The sequence below is a fragment of the Perca flavescens genome, chromosome 9, assembly GCF_004354835.1.
Source record: "Perca flavescens isolate YP-PL-M2 chromosome 9, PFLA_1.0, whole genome shotgun sequence".
Taxonomy (NCBI): Eukaryota; Metazoa; Chordata; class Actinopteri; order Perciformes; family Percidae; genus Perca; species Perca flavescens.
Genome location: NC_041339.1, coordinates 32,373,144 through 32,390,080, shown reverse-complemented (window position 1 = coordinate 32,390,080; position 16,937 = coordinate 32,373,144). Strand labels below are relative to the sequence as shown.

Genomic DNA, 16,937 nt, shown 5'->3' with positions numbered 1-16,937 from the left:
GACAATAAGATACAATATGAAAAAGAACCATACAGAAAGCAAAGTGTTTGCCATCTTCATTTACTGTAAATGTACAGTGATTAATATTACTAATTTACAAAGTAAGTGAAATATTACACTTGCAAATTATTTAGTTTAAATTAGTGATGCTGAAATTACTGAAACTGTTTCTTATTTTCTAAGAAATACACTAACTAATTATTTATGATAATCAATAAAACATAACCCGTACATACCTGTCTACTCTAATATCAAAACATATTGACTGTGCAACATATTAAAAGCTCATATAAATGTTTTTTTATCATTCATTATTCTTTGCCTTACTTCAATTTGGGGCTATAATCACACTCTAAGTTATGGAACTATGTTTCCCATAATGATTAGGTAGATGTAAACAGGATATTAAATTTCCAGCTGTGGGCATTTATTTATGTTTTTCACATTTTGGCAAATTAGCACCATTAAAAAGTATGCTGAATAAGCAATCAGCAATTCCTGTTTGCAATGTACCCATGGGTATACAAACAACTATCACTGGAGAACTTTTGTTTTTGATATGACTTCTAAGCATATTTACAGACATTTATTCACTGAGCATCTTATGTCCACCTCTCTCGATTATCCTAAATTAAATAACCATAACTGTTGTACTTTAAGGCGGAAAAAGTTTAATTTTTAAAATGTCCCTACAGAACCCCTTTAATATATATTTGCATAATCTGCTAAATAATTCCCAAATTATTTGACAAACAATACAACTTCCCACTATGTTAATGCTTTAATCAAACAATCAACGTAATCAGATTCATTTACAAGGATTATTTATTGTCCTAAGTTCCAAATTCCTGTCTTTCTCAAACAATTACAACATGCAGGGAAAAAAGTAGTTTAAGTAACTGATCAAAGATCAACTGTCCTGGTTCCAGCCAATCAGAGCTTGAGTCTGTCTAAACCCAAATTGTGTCTGTGCGGGCCGGGGCAGGAGCTGGCTGCTGGGGCTGATCGGACAGGGGCGGGCTGATCCTCCACAGTCCCGAGGGAGCCCCGGGGCTTGGAGACAGCGAGGTCTGAGCTGGGTGTGACTGAGTGCATGTGCTCATGGGGGTGCAGGTGTGTGTGGTTGTGATGCTGATGCCCAGTGTGCCCACTGTCTGCTTTGGCATGGACCTGCTCCTCCACAGTGGCAGCCTACAGGGGAAGAGAATGGAAACAGTAGTCATGTTTCCATCAACGTATTTTTACGTGCATTTTGAAGTATTAATATATATTATATATATAATATATTAATTAGGGCTGTCAATCGATAAAAAAAAATTAACTAATTAATTGCACAATTTGCTGTAATTAATCGCGATTAATCACTTTTTTTAAATTGAGACTGAAGCTTATAATAATGGATATTTAAATGCTAAATCACTTAACTTTGCAAATATGAAGAAAAAAACAAACAAGGAAAGGTTCTGCTAAGTTCAGAATGTTTAATATCTTTCAGAACAACAGCAGCAACAATTTGGCTTATTTAGTCCTGCTGAAGGCTGCTGAAACGGCTAGAAACTGTCTGACTTGAGAGCAGATTTTTGTCACCGTCCCCCGCTGCTGTCGCCTGCTCTCGTCTACTTTACAGGCAAGGCGCAGTTCATCTCCAACGAGCCTATGTTCAGTCGGCGGCAGGGCAGTCGGGACTCACCCGGAAATGGCGAGCAGGATGAGGTGACTAGTCTCTCAAAATCTGACGAAAATCTTCTAAACTAATCTTTGTTGAGCTGAAATGAAGACAGATTCAGCAACTGCACGGCCTATTTCTCGCTTAAAATGTTTTCAGAAACATGTTTCAGTGAACTATTTTAGTACAATATGAGATCGTATTCTGAACGGCCGCCATGACAGTCTGGCTTTGGATTTCCGGAGAAAACAAACCCATGTGACGCGTTCGTCCAATCAGCTGCCGGTTTTCATTACTTGGGCAACAATACAGAGTAGCGCCGCCTGCTGTTATGGAGGTGTATTACGTTTCTCAGCCGCCACATGAAGTAAACAAACACAGCTGCGTTAATTTCGTAAATTTTTTTTAACGAGTTAAATATAAAAAAATGAACGCAAAAATTAACGCGTTAATTTTGACAGCCCTAATATTAATATATAAATATTAATTAGAAAATGTTGAAGGAAACGGTGAAATTTGGAAAAAAAACTTCCTCAAATTCGCAAAAAAGATTTTACGCTAGCTTGCCTTTTTCGAAAAGTTAATGCGCAAAATGGGTACAATGCTACCTCTCTCCATTTAGCCAAAGAACTTAGCTTCTAAACTCTTTGATGTAGCAGACCGGTTTGCAGTCTACAACCATGTGTAACGTCAACTTGTGACCAAACTACGCCTTGCACAATCCAGTTTATTCGCTCTAAACCAGTTGATGGAAACGCTTCTAATTCGCATTTTCTTCTTTTTTCATTTTTGAGACATTTTAAAAATTTGCTTAAAATTCACTTGACAATTAGATGGAAACATGACTAGTGCGTGGGCAAGTAAAGAAACATCATGAAAGCGGTGTGACTGAGAGTGGTGAGATATCAGGGTATTATAGATGCATAATAGATTAGCAGATGGATTAGAAGAATTCCTTTTTTGGTGCCCATTTAAAATGTTGAAGAGCAAATCTGAAGCAGGTACCTGAGGTTCGTAGATCTCACACTTTACATCTACAGGATTCCGTTTCTGAAATGAGCTGGCCTTTTTTCCGACAGGGAGTCTGACTTCAAACTGCTCCTCGTCGGTCATGTGTGAGCCCACACAGAAGCCTCTATGCTGAGATGAAAGAAATCAAAAATAGTTGATTTACAACTTGGTGGCATCTTGTTTGGAGCTTGGAAAGATTCAGCAATGGAGCGGAGTGGAACCAAGAGTAAGTACAGTAAAACATGTATTATAACACTGTTAATACGTGTGTGTGTGTGTGTGTGTGTGTGTGTGTGTGTGTGTGTGTGTGTGTGTCTGACTCACAGCAAACTGACAGTCCATAGGGAGGCAGTTACTCAGTTCACTGACATCTGTTTTCTTTGAACACACCGTCTCCAAAATAGTGAACTCTACAAAGTAGGATGGACCTACAACCCACTGACAAAGCACACAAATACATAATGCGCACACACACACACACACACACACACACACACACACACACACACACACACACACACACACACACACACACACACACACACACTATTACACACAAGTGTAAGTATTCAACACAACTGTAAACTACCTGCCAAAATAAAAGGATAAAATACATTTGAAAGTTTTAAATGTAGTTCAGTCAAGATTCATGATATTACTTGTACTATCTCACTCAGCTAGATATGACCAGATGTAATCACTGTGATAACAGCACTACACATATAAGATCAAAACTCATCTCTGTTGCTTTTCAAAGTAACTTGATTATTATTATTATTGTTATTATGGTTATTAACCTGTGAACTGGCTTTCGTAATGTTCTCCAGAATAAAGTAGTTGGCCAGTTGGCTCTCTTCATTAAACCTCTGCAGGGAGAGATTGGCTGTCTCCTTGACGACGGGCTCGTTGAGGTTGTCAGCTGTGGGACAGTCCGAACACACATCCACCACTGCAGTGGCAGGAACTGCACACAAGAATTAACAGGGTCAAAGGTCAACGGAAAGTGGCTGAAAATATTTCTTTGAGGATTTGACCCAGGCACTTTGCACAGTCACAGGTACTCCTTCCCTGACCTCCATCCTGCAGTATGAACTCGTTCAGCTATCGTCAGCATCCCTCTCTTCCCTCTGTTTTATCCAGATGTGTTCTCCTTCACTTAGCCAAATTGTGGGAAAAAACCTCAAAAATAAAACTCTGCATAATCACTCATGGATGCCATGTTTACTTCCCTTAGGGAGGGACAGAGCATACATAGAGAAAGAGTCCAATGTAGGACAGCATTTCAATTTCACACCTCACTAACGTTTACAAAAATCAATCGGCAAAGTGCCAACCAAACAGACATGCAACACTTTCTATCACAAAGATTTTGTTTTTTTGTGTTATTAAATGAATGCAGAAAATCCCAAAAGAGTCTAAATGGCTCCATCGATCTACCTTCACGAAGTGCACAGGAGTAGCTTTGAAGTGTGACTTGAGAGCCAATGAAGGCAGATACCTCACACTCTCCATACACCTGAAAGACACAAACACAGACATAATGTACATATGTGTACATGAACATACAACAAAAAGGATAGGTCAACATTGGTACCACCCTCCACCTTGCCCCCCTCTCCTCCTCAATAGCTACAGACACAGAAATGGCACATCTTAAGGAAAGCTCATTGTGGGACTGGCTATAATTCTGCACCAAGACTGAATTTCGGGAAAGAGACTTCAGATACAGTATTAGGGGACCACTAAGGTCTATATAAAAGAGACTTCAGATACAGTATTAGGGGACCACTAAGGCCTATATAAAAGAGACTTCAGATACAGTATTAGGGGACCACTAAGGTCTATATAAAAGAGACTTCAGATACAGTATTAGGGGACCACTTAGGTCTATATAAAAGAGACTTCAGATACAGTATTAGGGGACCACTAAGGTCTATATAAAAGAGAGACTTCAGGTACAGTATTAGGGGACCACTAAGGTCTATATAAAAGAGACTTCAGATAAAGTATTAGGGGACCACTAAGGCCTATATAAAAGAGACTTCAGATACAGTATTAGGGGACCACTAAGGTCTATATAAAAGAGACTTCAGATACAGTATTAGGGGACCACTGAGGTCTATATAAAAGAGACTTCAGATACAGTTTTAGGGGACCACTAAGGTCAATATAAAAGCATCCAAAGAGCACCATGTCATGGGACCTTTAAGTCTGTTGTAGAAGCATACTTCTTGCTTCTTACAGTGCAGACGCTCTATTGCTTGCTCCTGCTTCTGCTTGCATATTTCTGCTGATAATCTTGCTTTTCCTCTGAGAGAAACTATGAGCAGCGGCTCTTGGATACTTATAAATCACTGGACTATACATTTTTTGTAGACATAGTAGGCTATTGTCATATTTGAACATTTTTCTGCGTGAGCGTGGCCTACCAATAGCTCAAGCATGTCCTAAAGTGACTGTAGCTAAAGCTAATTAGCAGCAAGATGCCACCCTTCTCCATAGAGGACTACTACAAACTCCTTCAGAAGATTGCAGTTCTGGAAACCAAAATTTACCGGTTAGAAGTAAATATGGAAGTGAACGGATCATGTGGAAATGACACCACTTTACCAGTGACCCAAAACAATGGACAAAAGCATGCTAACACACGGCTAACTAGCACCAGCAAAGAAAACAGGAGGGCTGTGGAATGGATAATAAATCAACAAGTGGCAGTCCTCCCTGGAACTCTTTTGGTGCAAAGCCTAAGAGTAAATCATTTTCCTGGGAAATGGGAGGACGACTAACGGGCAGGGCAAAGCGCCCTGAGATTTGTGATACGACTGGCTGGCCTGCATTATCACCCAGGCAGAGCGCCTCTTCAACCCCTGTACTTAGCAGGACACGGTCGTGGACAGCTGCAAAAGGAAAAATCAGCAACAAAATGCCTCCCCAACAACTGAGTGTGCAGGTGAAGAACAGATTTGCTCCTCTGCTGCAAGACCCTGGACATGACCTGGATTATGTCTCATCGTCACACAGCAGGGTAAGGACTGAGAGCAATTCTAAAAGTAAAAAGCTACAGGGAAAGCTAATGACTGGGCCCCAAACTCTGATTATGGGTGACTCTGCTGTGAAAGATATAAAAAGCAGTAAAAACACCAAAATACTCTGTTTTCCCAAAGACATGGTGTCTGACTTGGCCCAAAGAATCCCAGATATTGTAGCAGCACACCCAACTTTGAAGAACATTATACTGCATATAGGGTCAAATGATGTTGTAAAGCAAAAGTCTGAAGTGCTGAATCGTGACTTTATGAATCTGCTGAACACAGTCAGCTCCCTAAACGCAAAGGTGTTTGTCAGTGGCCCTATACCGCCAGTCAGAGGAGGAGCTGAGAGTTTTGGCAGACTGTTGGCACTGAACAGATGGCTTTCAACTGCATGTACCAACAACCATTCTATGCAGTTCATTGACAATTTTAACATTTTCTGTGGCTGCAGACATCTTTTAAAGCAGATGGACTATTCCTTAACAAGCCAGGAGTAAAGCTGTTCACCTTTAGCCTACTTTACTTTCTGCACCACACATCTGCTCCCTTGGCCAAGGACACGAGACAAGATGAACCAAAACAAGAGGAAGACACAACAAAGTGCGGCAGTGAGCCACCACAGCCCCCACCTGAGCAAAGATTTGACCATGGGAGACCAAAGACCGGAGATGAGAAATCTCAACCCCCCTTCTCACCCGTCCAACACTCCTCAAACCCCTTTGACAACCACGAAAGCTTTGAGGACCTCTTTAAGGATACGTTGCTCTCCCCTCTTTCCCCCATCCCCATGTTGGAGTTCACTGACCAGATGAAGCAGCTGGTAAATGCTGGAACCAAGTATGCCCCCCTTCCTTCTCCCATCGTAAAACGCCAGGCACCTCTGCCTTCTCAAGGACGGCAGTTAACTCCTTCTCCCCAAACTGATAAGGATGCTTGTGTGCAAAATGCAGCAAGCATTAACTGATATGGGCCGGGTCCAGGCTGCATGCCTAGTAGCACTCATGACTTTTTCCAAAACAAGCCTGGGCCCTACGTATTAGATTCTTCCACGATTTATGTTGTTATAGGTATTAGAAAAAGAATGGTGAATAAGCACGTAACTGCAAACTTTGCAAATTTAGCATCCATTCCTCGTCAGCCACAGTCTGTCACAAAAAATGAAAACGCACTAACACTAGCCCTACTAAACGTTAGGTCTTTGGCGGGAAAATCATTTTTAATCAATGATTTTATTATCAACCACAATCTTGATTTTATGTTTTTAACTGAAACCTGGTTGGACCATAATAACAGTGCTGCTGTTCTCATTGAGTCAGCCCCCCCTAACTTCAGTTTTATGAGTGAGAATAGAGTGAATAAGAAAGGAGGTGGAGTCGCCATTTTGTTTAATGACTCATTCCAATGTACGCAAATATCTTATGGAAATTTTGCTTCTTTTGAATATGTGGCTCTTCAGCTAAGATCCTCCCCTCAAGCTCTACTTCTAAATATCTACAGGCCACCTAAATACTGTGCAAACTTCTTTGACGACTTTACTGAACTGTTGTCTATAATGTAGACTGTATTAACTTTGACCGTGTAATTATTGCTGGTGATTTCAACATTCATGTTGACAACCCCCAGGACCGAGGGACCAAAGAACTGTGTTGTGTTTTTGAGAGCTATGGACTGACTCGGCATGTGACACAGCCCACGCACAATAAGGGGCACACTCTGGACTTTTTTTTCACATTTCCAAGGTTGTGGTGACTGATGTTGCTCTCTCTGATCATTCCTGTGTTTTCTTTAACGGAACTATCTCGGTGCCCAAAAGTGTTCAAACAAAGTTAATCAGTAAACGGTATATCACTGAAAACACCAGTGAATCATTCATTCAGCTTTGCTCCTCTACACCCACCCTCACTGGGGCCTCAGTCACTGAGCTTGTAGATAATTTCAACTGTAAAATTACGAATGTTATTGATGCTATTGCTCCCACTAAGGTCAAAGCTCTGTCTGTCTCTGGTAAGGAAAGATCTCTATGGAGAAATTTTATAGTTGTGAGAACAGAAAAAAGAGAGGGTCGAAAAGCTGAACGCAGTTGGCGAAAATCTAATCTCCAGATCCATTATAACACTTATAAAGAGAGACTTTGCATTTATAATATGGAACTAAGGAATGCAAGGCGGTCCTTTTTCTCTGACATTATTGACAGAAACAATAATAATTCACATGCTTTGTTTGCTACTGTTGATAGATTAACCAACCCTCCAGTACCAATAGCATCTCAACTGTTGTCTACCAAGGCTTGCAATGACTTTGCCTCCTTCTTCACAGACAAAATTCAGAAAATTAGACAAACAGTCAGTGCTTCCATATCAAGTACAGGATATGTGTTGTCACAGTGTGCACGCAAAACAAATTCCAACATGACACAATTTCATACGATCAACCTTAATAACCTCGAGGACATTATACAACATCTGAAAACCTCCTGTTGCCTTGATATTCTACCAACGGGTGTTTTCAAAAATGTTTCAAATTGTTTGGCTTCTGATCTTCTACAGATTGTAAACACATCTCTGCTCTCAGGTATCTTCCCACAGGCCCTGAAAACTGCAGTCATCAAGCCACTCCTAAAAAAGAACAATCCAGACACGACACTAATGAGCAACTATAGGCCAATATCAAACCTTCCATTTTTAAGTAAAATCATAGAAAAAGTGGTTTTTCAACCACTCAACCTTTTCTTATCGCTAAACAACAGTTTTGATGCCTTCCAGTCAGGTTTTCGACCACACCACAGCACTGAGACAGCTCTTGTTAAAGTCTTTAATGACATCCACTTAAACACAGATAGTGGCAAAATTTCAGTCTTAGTATTACTTGATCTCAGTGCTGCATTTGATATACGGTAGACCATGACATATTGCTTGACTGATTGGAACACTGGGTTGGTCTTTCTGGCTCATTACTAAAGTGGTTTGAATCCTATTTAAAGAATAGGGACTACTTTTTGTCTATAGGTAATTATACATCTGAGCATACAAATATGATGTGCGGATTTCCACAAGGCTCAGTTCTGGGGCCTCTTCTGTTCAACATCTACATGCTTCCACTGGCTCAGATTATGGAAAACAACAAAATAAGTTACCGTAGTTATGCAGATGACCCACAAATTTACATAACCTTATCGCCAGGGAACTATAGCCCAATACAACAATTAAATATGTGCATTGAACAGATTAATGATTGGATGTGCCAGAATTTCTTAAATTAAATGAAGAAAAAACGGAGGTGGTTGTTTTTGGAGCAAAAGAGGAACGATTGAAAGTCAGCGCTCAGCTTCAAACGACAATGTTAAAAACAACAGACAAAGCAAGAAATCTTGGTGTAGTCATGGACTCAGACCTAAATTTTAAAAGCCACATTAACATAATTAAAAAATCAGCCTATTATCACCTTAAAAATATATCAAGGACCCAGACCTCTCAGGTCGTCTGGGACAGGTCTACTTGTTGTCCCCAGAGTCAGAACTAGCAGAAGCAGCGTTCAGTTTTTATGCTCCACATATCTGGAACAAACTCCCAGAAACCTGTAGGTCCGCTGCAACTCTCAGTTCGTTTAAATCTAAGCTAAAGACCTATCTTTTTGATGTTGCTTTTCTTTAAATAATCTATTTTATTAACTTTATTATTGTTTTAAGTTTATTATTGTTTTTTAATTGTTTTCTAACTGCTCTTTAATGTTTTATGTAAAGCACTTTGAATTGCCCTGTTGCTGAAATGTGCTATACAAATAAAGCTGCCTTGGCTTGCCTTGCCTTGTTGTAGTCTGGATCAATGGAAGTACATTTCCAGGATAAAGCCTGACATCTGGCGGGGGAGCCACACGCCAGATGTCAGGCCCCTTCTGCTCTCTGAGGCCCTCATGTACGTACATTTGCGAATGTAGCGTAATCAGCGCCATGGCCAACCCGCAGAAAGCGCACGCTGTGATACTTCAGCTCACGTCGTATTTACCAAACCTGCAGTTCATCGGGTAATCAGCACCTTTCTCCACCCACTATACCGTAAATTACGCTGTAGCAAAGCGTGCTATGATACGGCTGAGTGCAGATTGCAATATTCCCACTGCTGATGCTATGACTGTTTGAAATGATTCTGATGCCAATATTTGTAATGTACTGTAGCGAGGAGTTTAACAACTGCTTAATCTGTAACACTTAATGATTTTGTGTTCACTCAACTGAAAAATTGTGATCCTTGTGGCAAAAGTCTTTTCAGCTTGTCTCCTTGGCCTATATCTTCGTCTTGCTCGGATTACTGCCGCCATTTCACCAGGAGGCACATGCGAGGAAACACGCTTGTGGCTGGTTTACACCTGTTTTTAAGAGGCGGAGAATTTTCACCGCAAAATAAAGGCGCGCTTTCAAGGGCGTCTTTTTTACATATATATAATTAGGCGCACTTTACGCTTCCACTCCCATCTCTTTATGGGAAACTCCCACTTTCCCCTTGACATTTGCAATTTGCCATTTTCAGTTCCCGTCTGCACTTTTACCTCAGTGCGGCATGTTTGTACATACCTTGCCATGCTTTTATGCGCACGTTGTGAAACAAATACACCTGAGGTCTCCAAATCTCAGGCGTATATAGGTATAATAGGTCTGGCAATGCGAGACACAGGGCCCTATCTTGCTCCCGGCACAGCGCAGCGCAAGTGTCTTTGCTAGTTTAAGACTAACGCAGTTGTCAATTTCCCGTCCAGCACCCACGTCATTTAAATAGCAAATACACCTGTGCCTATCTTTGCGCCCATGGGCGTGCTGGTCTTACAGGGAGTTGTGTTCAGGTGAATTCTTGGCGTATTGCTATCCTGAGGCAGCGGGAAGTGATCGCTCCATTGACCAACAAAAAGCTGGTCTAAAGTCAATAACGCAGCATTTCATTGTTATTTTAACAGCGCATTAGTAAAATGCGCCTAGGCTTATGCACAGCGCACACACACTATGCTTGTTACACACACACAAGGAAGCGCAGCAGCACACAAACATGCAAAAGATTACAAACAAAATATTACGGTGCAAATCCGCCATCATAATAGCAATGCGCCAAGGTCCAAACGCGCCTGGTTTGTAAAGGGAATGGGAGATGACACTCTGATTGGTTTATTGCATGTTACGCCCAAAACACACCTATGAATTAATAAAGACACCAAGTACAACCCTTTTGAACCATGCGACCACCAACAAAAAGCACTCATTGTGTTGATCTTGAAGAGAGAAGATACATCACCATGTGGCACTTACTGGAACACCACCGATATCTCTGACTTCACACTGTTTCCATGGTTTCCTGCTGGTGATGTGGCATCTGGTCTCCATCACATCAATGGTCAGTTTGTAGAGTGAACCACCTTTCTCCTGGACACACAATCACACACTTTAATGTTTCTTTATTTTTCTTCTTTTCACTGTTTTTTAATGGATCTGCAAACAAGGCTTTGCAAACAAGTCTTTCTGCAAATACTGTTTTGCGTCTTTTAAAGTGCTCATATTAGGCTTTTTCCTTTTCCTTTATTGTGTTATATATCTTTTTTGTGCAATTTATAGGTTTAGAAAGTGAAAAAGCCTAAAGTCCGTCCCAAAGGGACTTACAGCTCTATTGTAGTCCAGCCTTTACTTCCGTGATGAATGTGCGTCACTTTGGGCCCTATCTTGCACTCAGAGCAATTGCCTTTGTACACCGATGCATCTATCGTTCTTATTTTGCACCTGACACACAGCGGACTTTTCCCTCCACAGACGCACGTCGGTAAATTAGGAAATGCATTTGCGCTCCCGGGGGCGGTTCAACGAAAAGAGGAGGCGTGTTCTGGCGCAAACGTTCCCTGGTGCTATTTTGCAGTTTCAGAAAACAATTCCGCAATCGACCAGAAAAAACCTGGTCTAAAGTCAGTGGCGCTAGTCTAAAGTCAGTAGCGCGTTATTCAGATGCTATTTTAGGGGTGCATGCTTGGCCATAATGTAGCGTGTGCACAACACTTTGCTTCTCCCATCTACAAGGATGCAGCAGTTCCCATTTTTGCAAACCATACATAATTACAAAGAAAAATATTACTGAAAATGCGCTGCATGTGTGGATAGATCAGGAGGCACTACAGGCACTACAGTCCTCAAAAAGTTGCAGCATTTTTTGTGGCTTGTTGTGTTTTACACAACATTTCCATGGCTGCAGCAATCCTCTCCAGACGTGAGGAGATGCGCCCGAGAGGCCGCAGCAACATCGCCGCCCGGCCAAGACGGGCATTTATTACTTTTCCGCATACCGGACATCTCCCGCTGGCGTGCGCCTAGCAAATCCGCCGTAATAATAGCAATCCGCCATGGAACAAGCGCGCCTGCTCTTAAAGGGAATGTGAGATGATGCTCTGATTGGTTTATTGCACGTTACGCCCAAACCACACCTAGCTACTTCAGACCAACCCATTTTAGATTTGCGTCGGGCGCAAGACTCATTCATCCCGCCGTTATAATAGCAACAGCGCCCGAGATCCGCCCACAAAGCTACTTGCGTTTCATGTTTGATACTTGCGTTTCAGATCGTTAAAATAGGGACCTTAGTAACACACGTTGTAATGCTCGCCTAGCAGCTAGCGTGGCACTCTCTCATACTCTGCTCCTGACTGGCTAGTAGTCCTTACCTAGGTACTGGGCATGTGCGACTCCAAACAAAGATGGTACAGAAGTGAGATGTCTCACTCTGTGGCTAAAACAGAGAGCTCAACACAGGGTGAAAAGAGGAGCTGCAGCAATGTGCAGTACAACAAAAATATGGTGTTTTTTGAAAATTAAACCATGTAAACCTATTCTGATATAACCTCTAAATACAATTATGAACCTGAAAATGAGCATAATATGAGCACTTTAAGATGCAAGATGGTGGCGAACCCTGTTCTTGACTTTGTGTGTGTATTTGTGTGTGTGTGTGTGTGTGTGTGTGTGCGCGTGTGTGTGTGTGTGTGTTCGCCCTCACCTTTTCAGGAGTGTGAGAGAGGTCGTACAGTCTGTTGAGGCTCAGGATGTATCCGTCTGTCCGGTCCTGGTTGATCTGCTCCAGGGCCTCTTCTGCCACCCTTACCGCCTCAGGGCTACTGCAGCCTGGACGGTCCGGCCCGGCTCTTCCCTCCTGCTGCAGCAAAGCAAGACATAGAACCAACAGGTACACACTCATCCTCTAACACACACAGACACACACAAACGCACACTAACACGCAGATTGGGCCAAATAAAAACCCTAATTTACCTAATGGAATCACTAAAGCCTATACTGGTGGATAATTTAACATTTAGACTAAATTTTGCAAGACCTGTAATCCTGCTTTTTCCGGACAGGTTTGGGACAGACACATGTGAGGCCGATGCTGGACTTTCCCCTCTTGAACAAACAGTTGCTATCTGCTGCTCCGTAGGCCAATGGCTGCCTCGGACTGACTGGTCATAGTGCACTGGGGAAAGGGATCAATGAATGTAATCAAAGATAAGGTCATGGAATACAGTACATCTAATTGCATTTCTTTAATGAGATCAACTATCATGAACATGAACTAGCATCACTGTCAACAAATTCCATTGTTCAAAGCACACTGTGAAACGTTTGCAGCTTGTTCCTCAGTATGACAGCTTGTACTCACAACAGTTACAAAATAATTCTAAGTCATGGTGAAAAGAAGGATCAAAATTTAGAAATTTGGCAAGTGGCTACTGCACCATAAACCAATTCTCCACTGCCGTTTGTACAGTACAGGCCAAAAGTTTGGACACACCTTCTCATTCAATGCATTTTCTTTATTTTCATGACTATTTACATTGTAGATTCTCAATGAAGGCATCAAAACTATGAATGAACAAATATGGAATTATGTACTTAACAAAAAAGTGTGAAATAACTGAAAACATGTCTTATATTTTAGATTCTTCAAAGTAACCACCCTTTGCTTTTTTTTTGATAACTGCAAACCCTTGGTGTTCTCTCAAGGAGCTTCATGAGGTAGTCACCTGAAATGGTTTTCACTTCACAGGTGTGCCTTGTCAGGGTTAATTAGTGGAATTTTTTCCCTTATTAATAAAAAAGCAAAGGGTGGCTACTTTGAAGAATCTAAAATATAAGACATGTTTTCAGTTATTTCACACTTTTTTGTTAAGTACATAATTCCATATGTGTTCATTCATAGTTTTGATGCCTTCAGTGAGAATCTACAATGTAAATAGTGATGAAAATAAAAAGGAAACGCATCGAATGAGAAGGTGTGTCCAAACTTTTGGCCTGTACTGTATGTTAAACATCTTCCAAACTACCCTCTTCTTTCGATGCTAGCGCAGATAGCTGTTTACTTTTGTCAAACTTAACTGCTTACATTGAGTGCAAATGACAAATTCAAACAACCAACAAATGTAACCAGTGAATGTGCCAACAGTTGTGGAGCCATTTATAGGCGAGGCCAGGCTAAAACTTACATGAGGGTATTGTTCAGTGTTTTTCCCCATGTGATACATCATCATAGGCCAAATAATATTTTTGTGTCAGCTAATCTTTCATTCATTCAGACAACAGTGTCCGAGCATTAAGCTTACAAATAAAAACAACATTCTTTTCATTTTATACAACCCTGAAAGTTTAGATAGCTGTCTTTGTAAGATGGCCATCTTATGTCTTTTGACATGTTTTGGCTTTCTTTTTTAAGTTGTTGCAAAATATTGAATATAAAAGAGCATATGGAAGAACAGCAGAGTAGTGAATTATGCTGCGGGAGTGGCTTAAGAAGTTTCTTGGGACGTTTTGATACTTCTTTTAAGTCTCTGTTGGAGTATTTCTTCAAAAGACAAAATAAAAGCTTTTGTACAATTACTGTGATTGGCCAGTGTATTTTATTTATTTAATGTTACTTATAAGTAAACTTGAAAGCCTCATGTGATCTCATCTGATTATATAAAAAAAATGCATGACCAATGATATTAGTAAACATTCCTGTACATTATATTGAGATTACTTTTTCTTTGGCCTACAGTATATACAACTGTCAATTACAAAATGTGTTGTAAGCTATGCGTGGGTTGTGGTTGGTTGTGTGTACAGTAAGAGCTACAGAACACAGATAAGAGCTGTTTGCTAAGTGTGCTAAGAAATGTCCATAAAGATAATGTCCACAGAGTGGGTGAGTGTAGTTTATGTTATGTTCTAGAGCTACTAGTGTTGTCTTTGCGTTGTGAAAGCTTCAGAAAGTTAACAATTATTTCTGCCTCTGAGATTATGTTTGTCAAAAGGAGCTCATAAATTACATTGGGCACCCAATCAGCACCATATTTCAATGACTCGTTCCTTTAATATTCCACACAATTTCCATACGATGTTTTGCCAAAATCTTCAGAATCAGAATCAGAATCATTTATTTGTCATTGTAAAACATCGTCATAAAGAAATGTAAGTGCTACTCCTTCTGGTGCCTACTAGTATACATTCATGCACATGCCATACCCTTCCACAAACCATACCCTCACATACACATAACGGGACAGGTGCTTCTAGTGCATAGTAGTATACATTCATACACTTACTCATGCCTATCTTTTTTTTTGTTTTTTTAAAGATCACAGTACTGGAAAAGTGTAAATGCAGTGCAAAACTGGCAAGATAATCATTCAGCATGATGAAGTCCTTTTTCTGTAATTAAATGTTTAGAGTTGTGATGGCTGTGGAGAAAAAGCTGTCTCTGAACCTGGATGTGCGGGTTCTGACAGACCTGTAACGCCTTCCTGAGGGGAGGAACTAAAAGTGTTCATGGCCTATAGGTGAGAGGAGTCCTTGATTATGTTTTTTGCTCTGCTGAGGTAGCGCGATGAGGCGATGCTGTCAAGTGTGGGCAGCGAGCAGCCAATGATCTTTTCTGCAGACCGGATGACCCTTTGCAGTGATTTCTTTCTGCATCAACAGTGCAGCTTGCATACAACACTGTGATGCAGTATGTTAATATGCTGTCTATATCAAAGCGATAAAAGGCCAATCTTCCAAATAGGCTTGGCCTAATGCATGTGTACAGCCATCATTGTTTAACACATTACCATTGCATAACCAAATGTCAAATCAGTGTTATCCTATGAAATTGAATGTGATGCTACACCAACATGATACATTTAAATGGAATATATCAGTGGTCATGAGCCTAATTCACTTGACTTTTTTCCAATTCATCCATATAAAGTATATATATATATATATTGACCTTATATTTTTAAGGATTCAGATATTTTCTAAAAATCTGCATGATTTACTAGGATTCTGATGCAGATAAAAGCATTTTCTATTACACTATTTAAATAACACATTTAGAGGATATTGTGGCCTGGGGAGTTCTGCAAATCACAATCGAGTCTAAGGTCAGACCAGCAGATTTGAATTAATATGTTTGAATATAATGTAGAATGAAAAAATGGCCTGGTAACTGTTTTAAAAGCATTATTAATGTGATGTACATTAGGTACGCATATTTATGGATATTATCAGGTAAAAGGCAAGTGCATTGAATCAACACAACCTTTGTCTTGATCAACACAAAAATCACTGGTTCAGTATTTGTTTTCATCATTTATTATTTTGTGCAGCCAAACACAAATAACATACCAACAGAAAACGTTCTCATCAGCTTTTGTCTGTGCAGTCACTCAATATGACATTCCATCCTGTTGAAGATGGTTTCTCTGTGTCCATACGGTGGCCAGTTTCTGGAGTTTTGTTTGTGTCTCTGAGGACTGCTAAAAGGAAATTACCACTTTACTAATCTTATTATCTTTATTATTTACCATTTCCCACCAAAATGGGAAGCAACCGGTGTTTTAGTGTGAATGTAGTGCTTTTTTTGCACTGTGCCTTTATTGGATGGTTGAATTTGAGCTGGATTAATAAAGTCTATCTTATCTACCATAGCTTATCTCATCTCGAAGTGATTAGAGACGGGAATGGTTACATGTATTGTGCTTATATTAAACCAGCATGTTGCCCAAAAATGACCCAGGGAAGGCGTCAAGGTGTGTTACAATGTCTATGTCTAGATATTTCCCCATCTTTACTTCAGTCTGTGTGAGTTTTTGTTTTTAACCCTTGTGTTGCCTTCCCGTCGACCATGCAACTTTTTAGTTTTTCTGGGTCAATGAAATAAAAACCTTTTTTTCCCCAACGTTTTTGGTCACTTTT

At 40.4% G+C, this 16,937-nt stretch overlaps 1 protein-coding gene across 1 annotated transcript; it reads right to left on the bottom strand.

Annotated features, from left to right (window-relative positions):
- Window positions 1–859: 859 nt before the first annotated feature.
- Window positions 860–12,923, bottom strand: si:ch211-284e20.8 (fetuin-B). The gene is made up of 7 exons (XM_028588419.1): window positions 12,726–12,923; window positions 11,000–11,113; window positions 4,115–4,193; window positions 3,475–3,641; window positions 3,002–3,115; window positions 2,672–2,806; window positions 860–1,191 (listed from the first exon to the last, which is right to left on the bottom strand). Exons 1-7 carry the CDS (start codon window positions 12,921–12,923, stop codon window positions 934–936), a joined length of 1,065 nt encoding a protein of 354 aa, XP_028444220.1. The 3' UTR covers window positions 860–933.
- Between the last annotated feature and the right edge of the window lie 4,014 nt (window positions 12,924–16,937).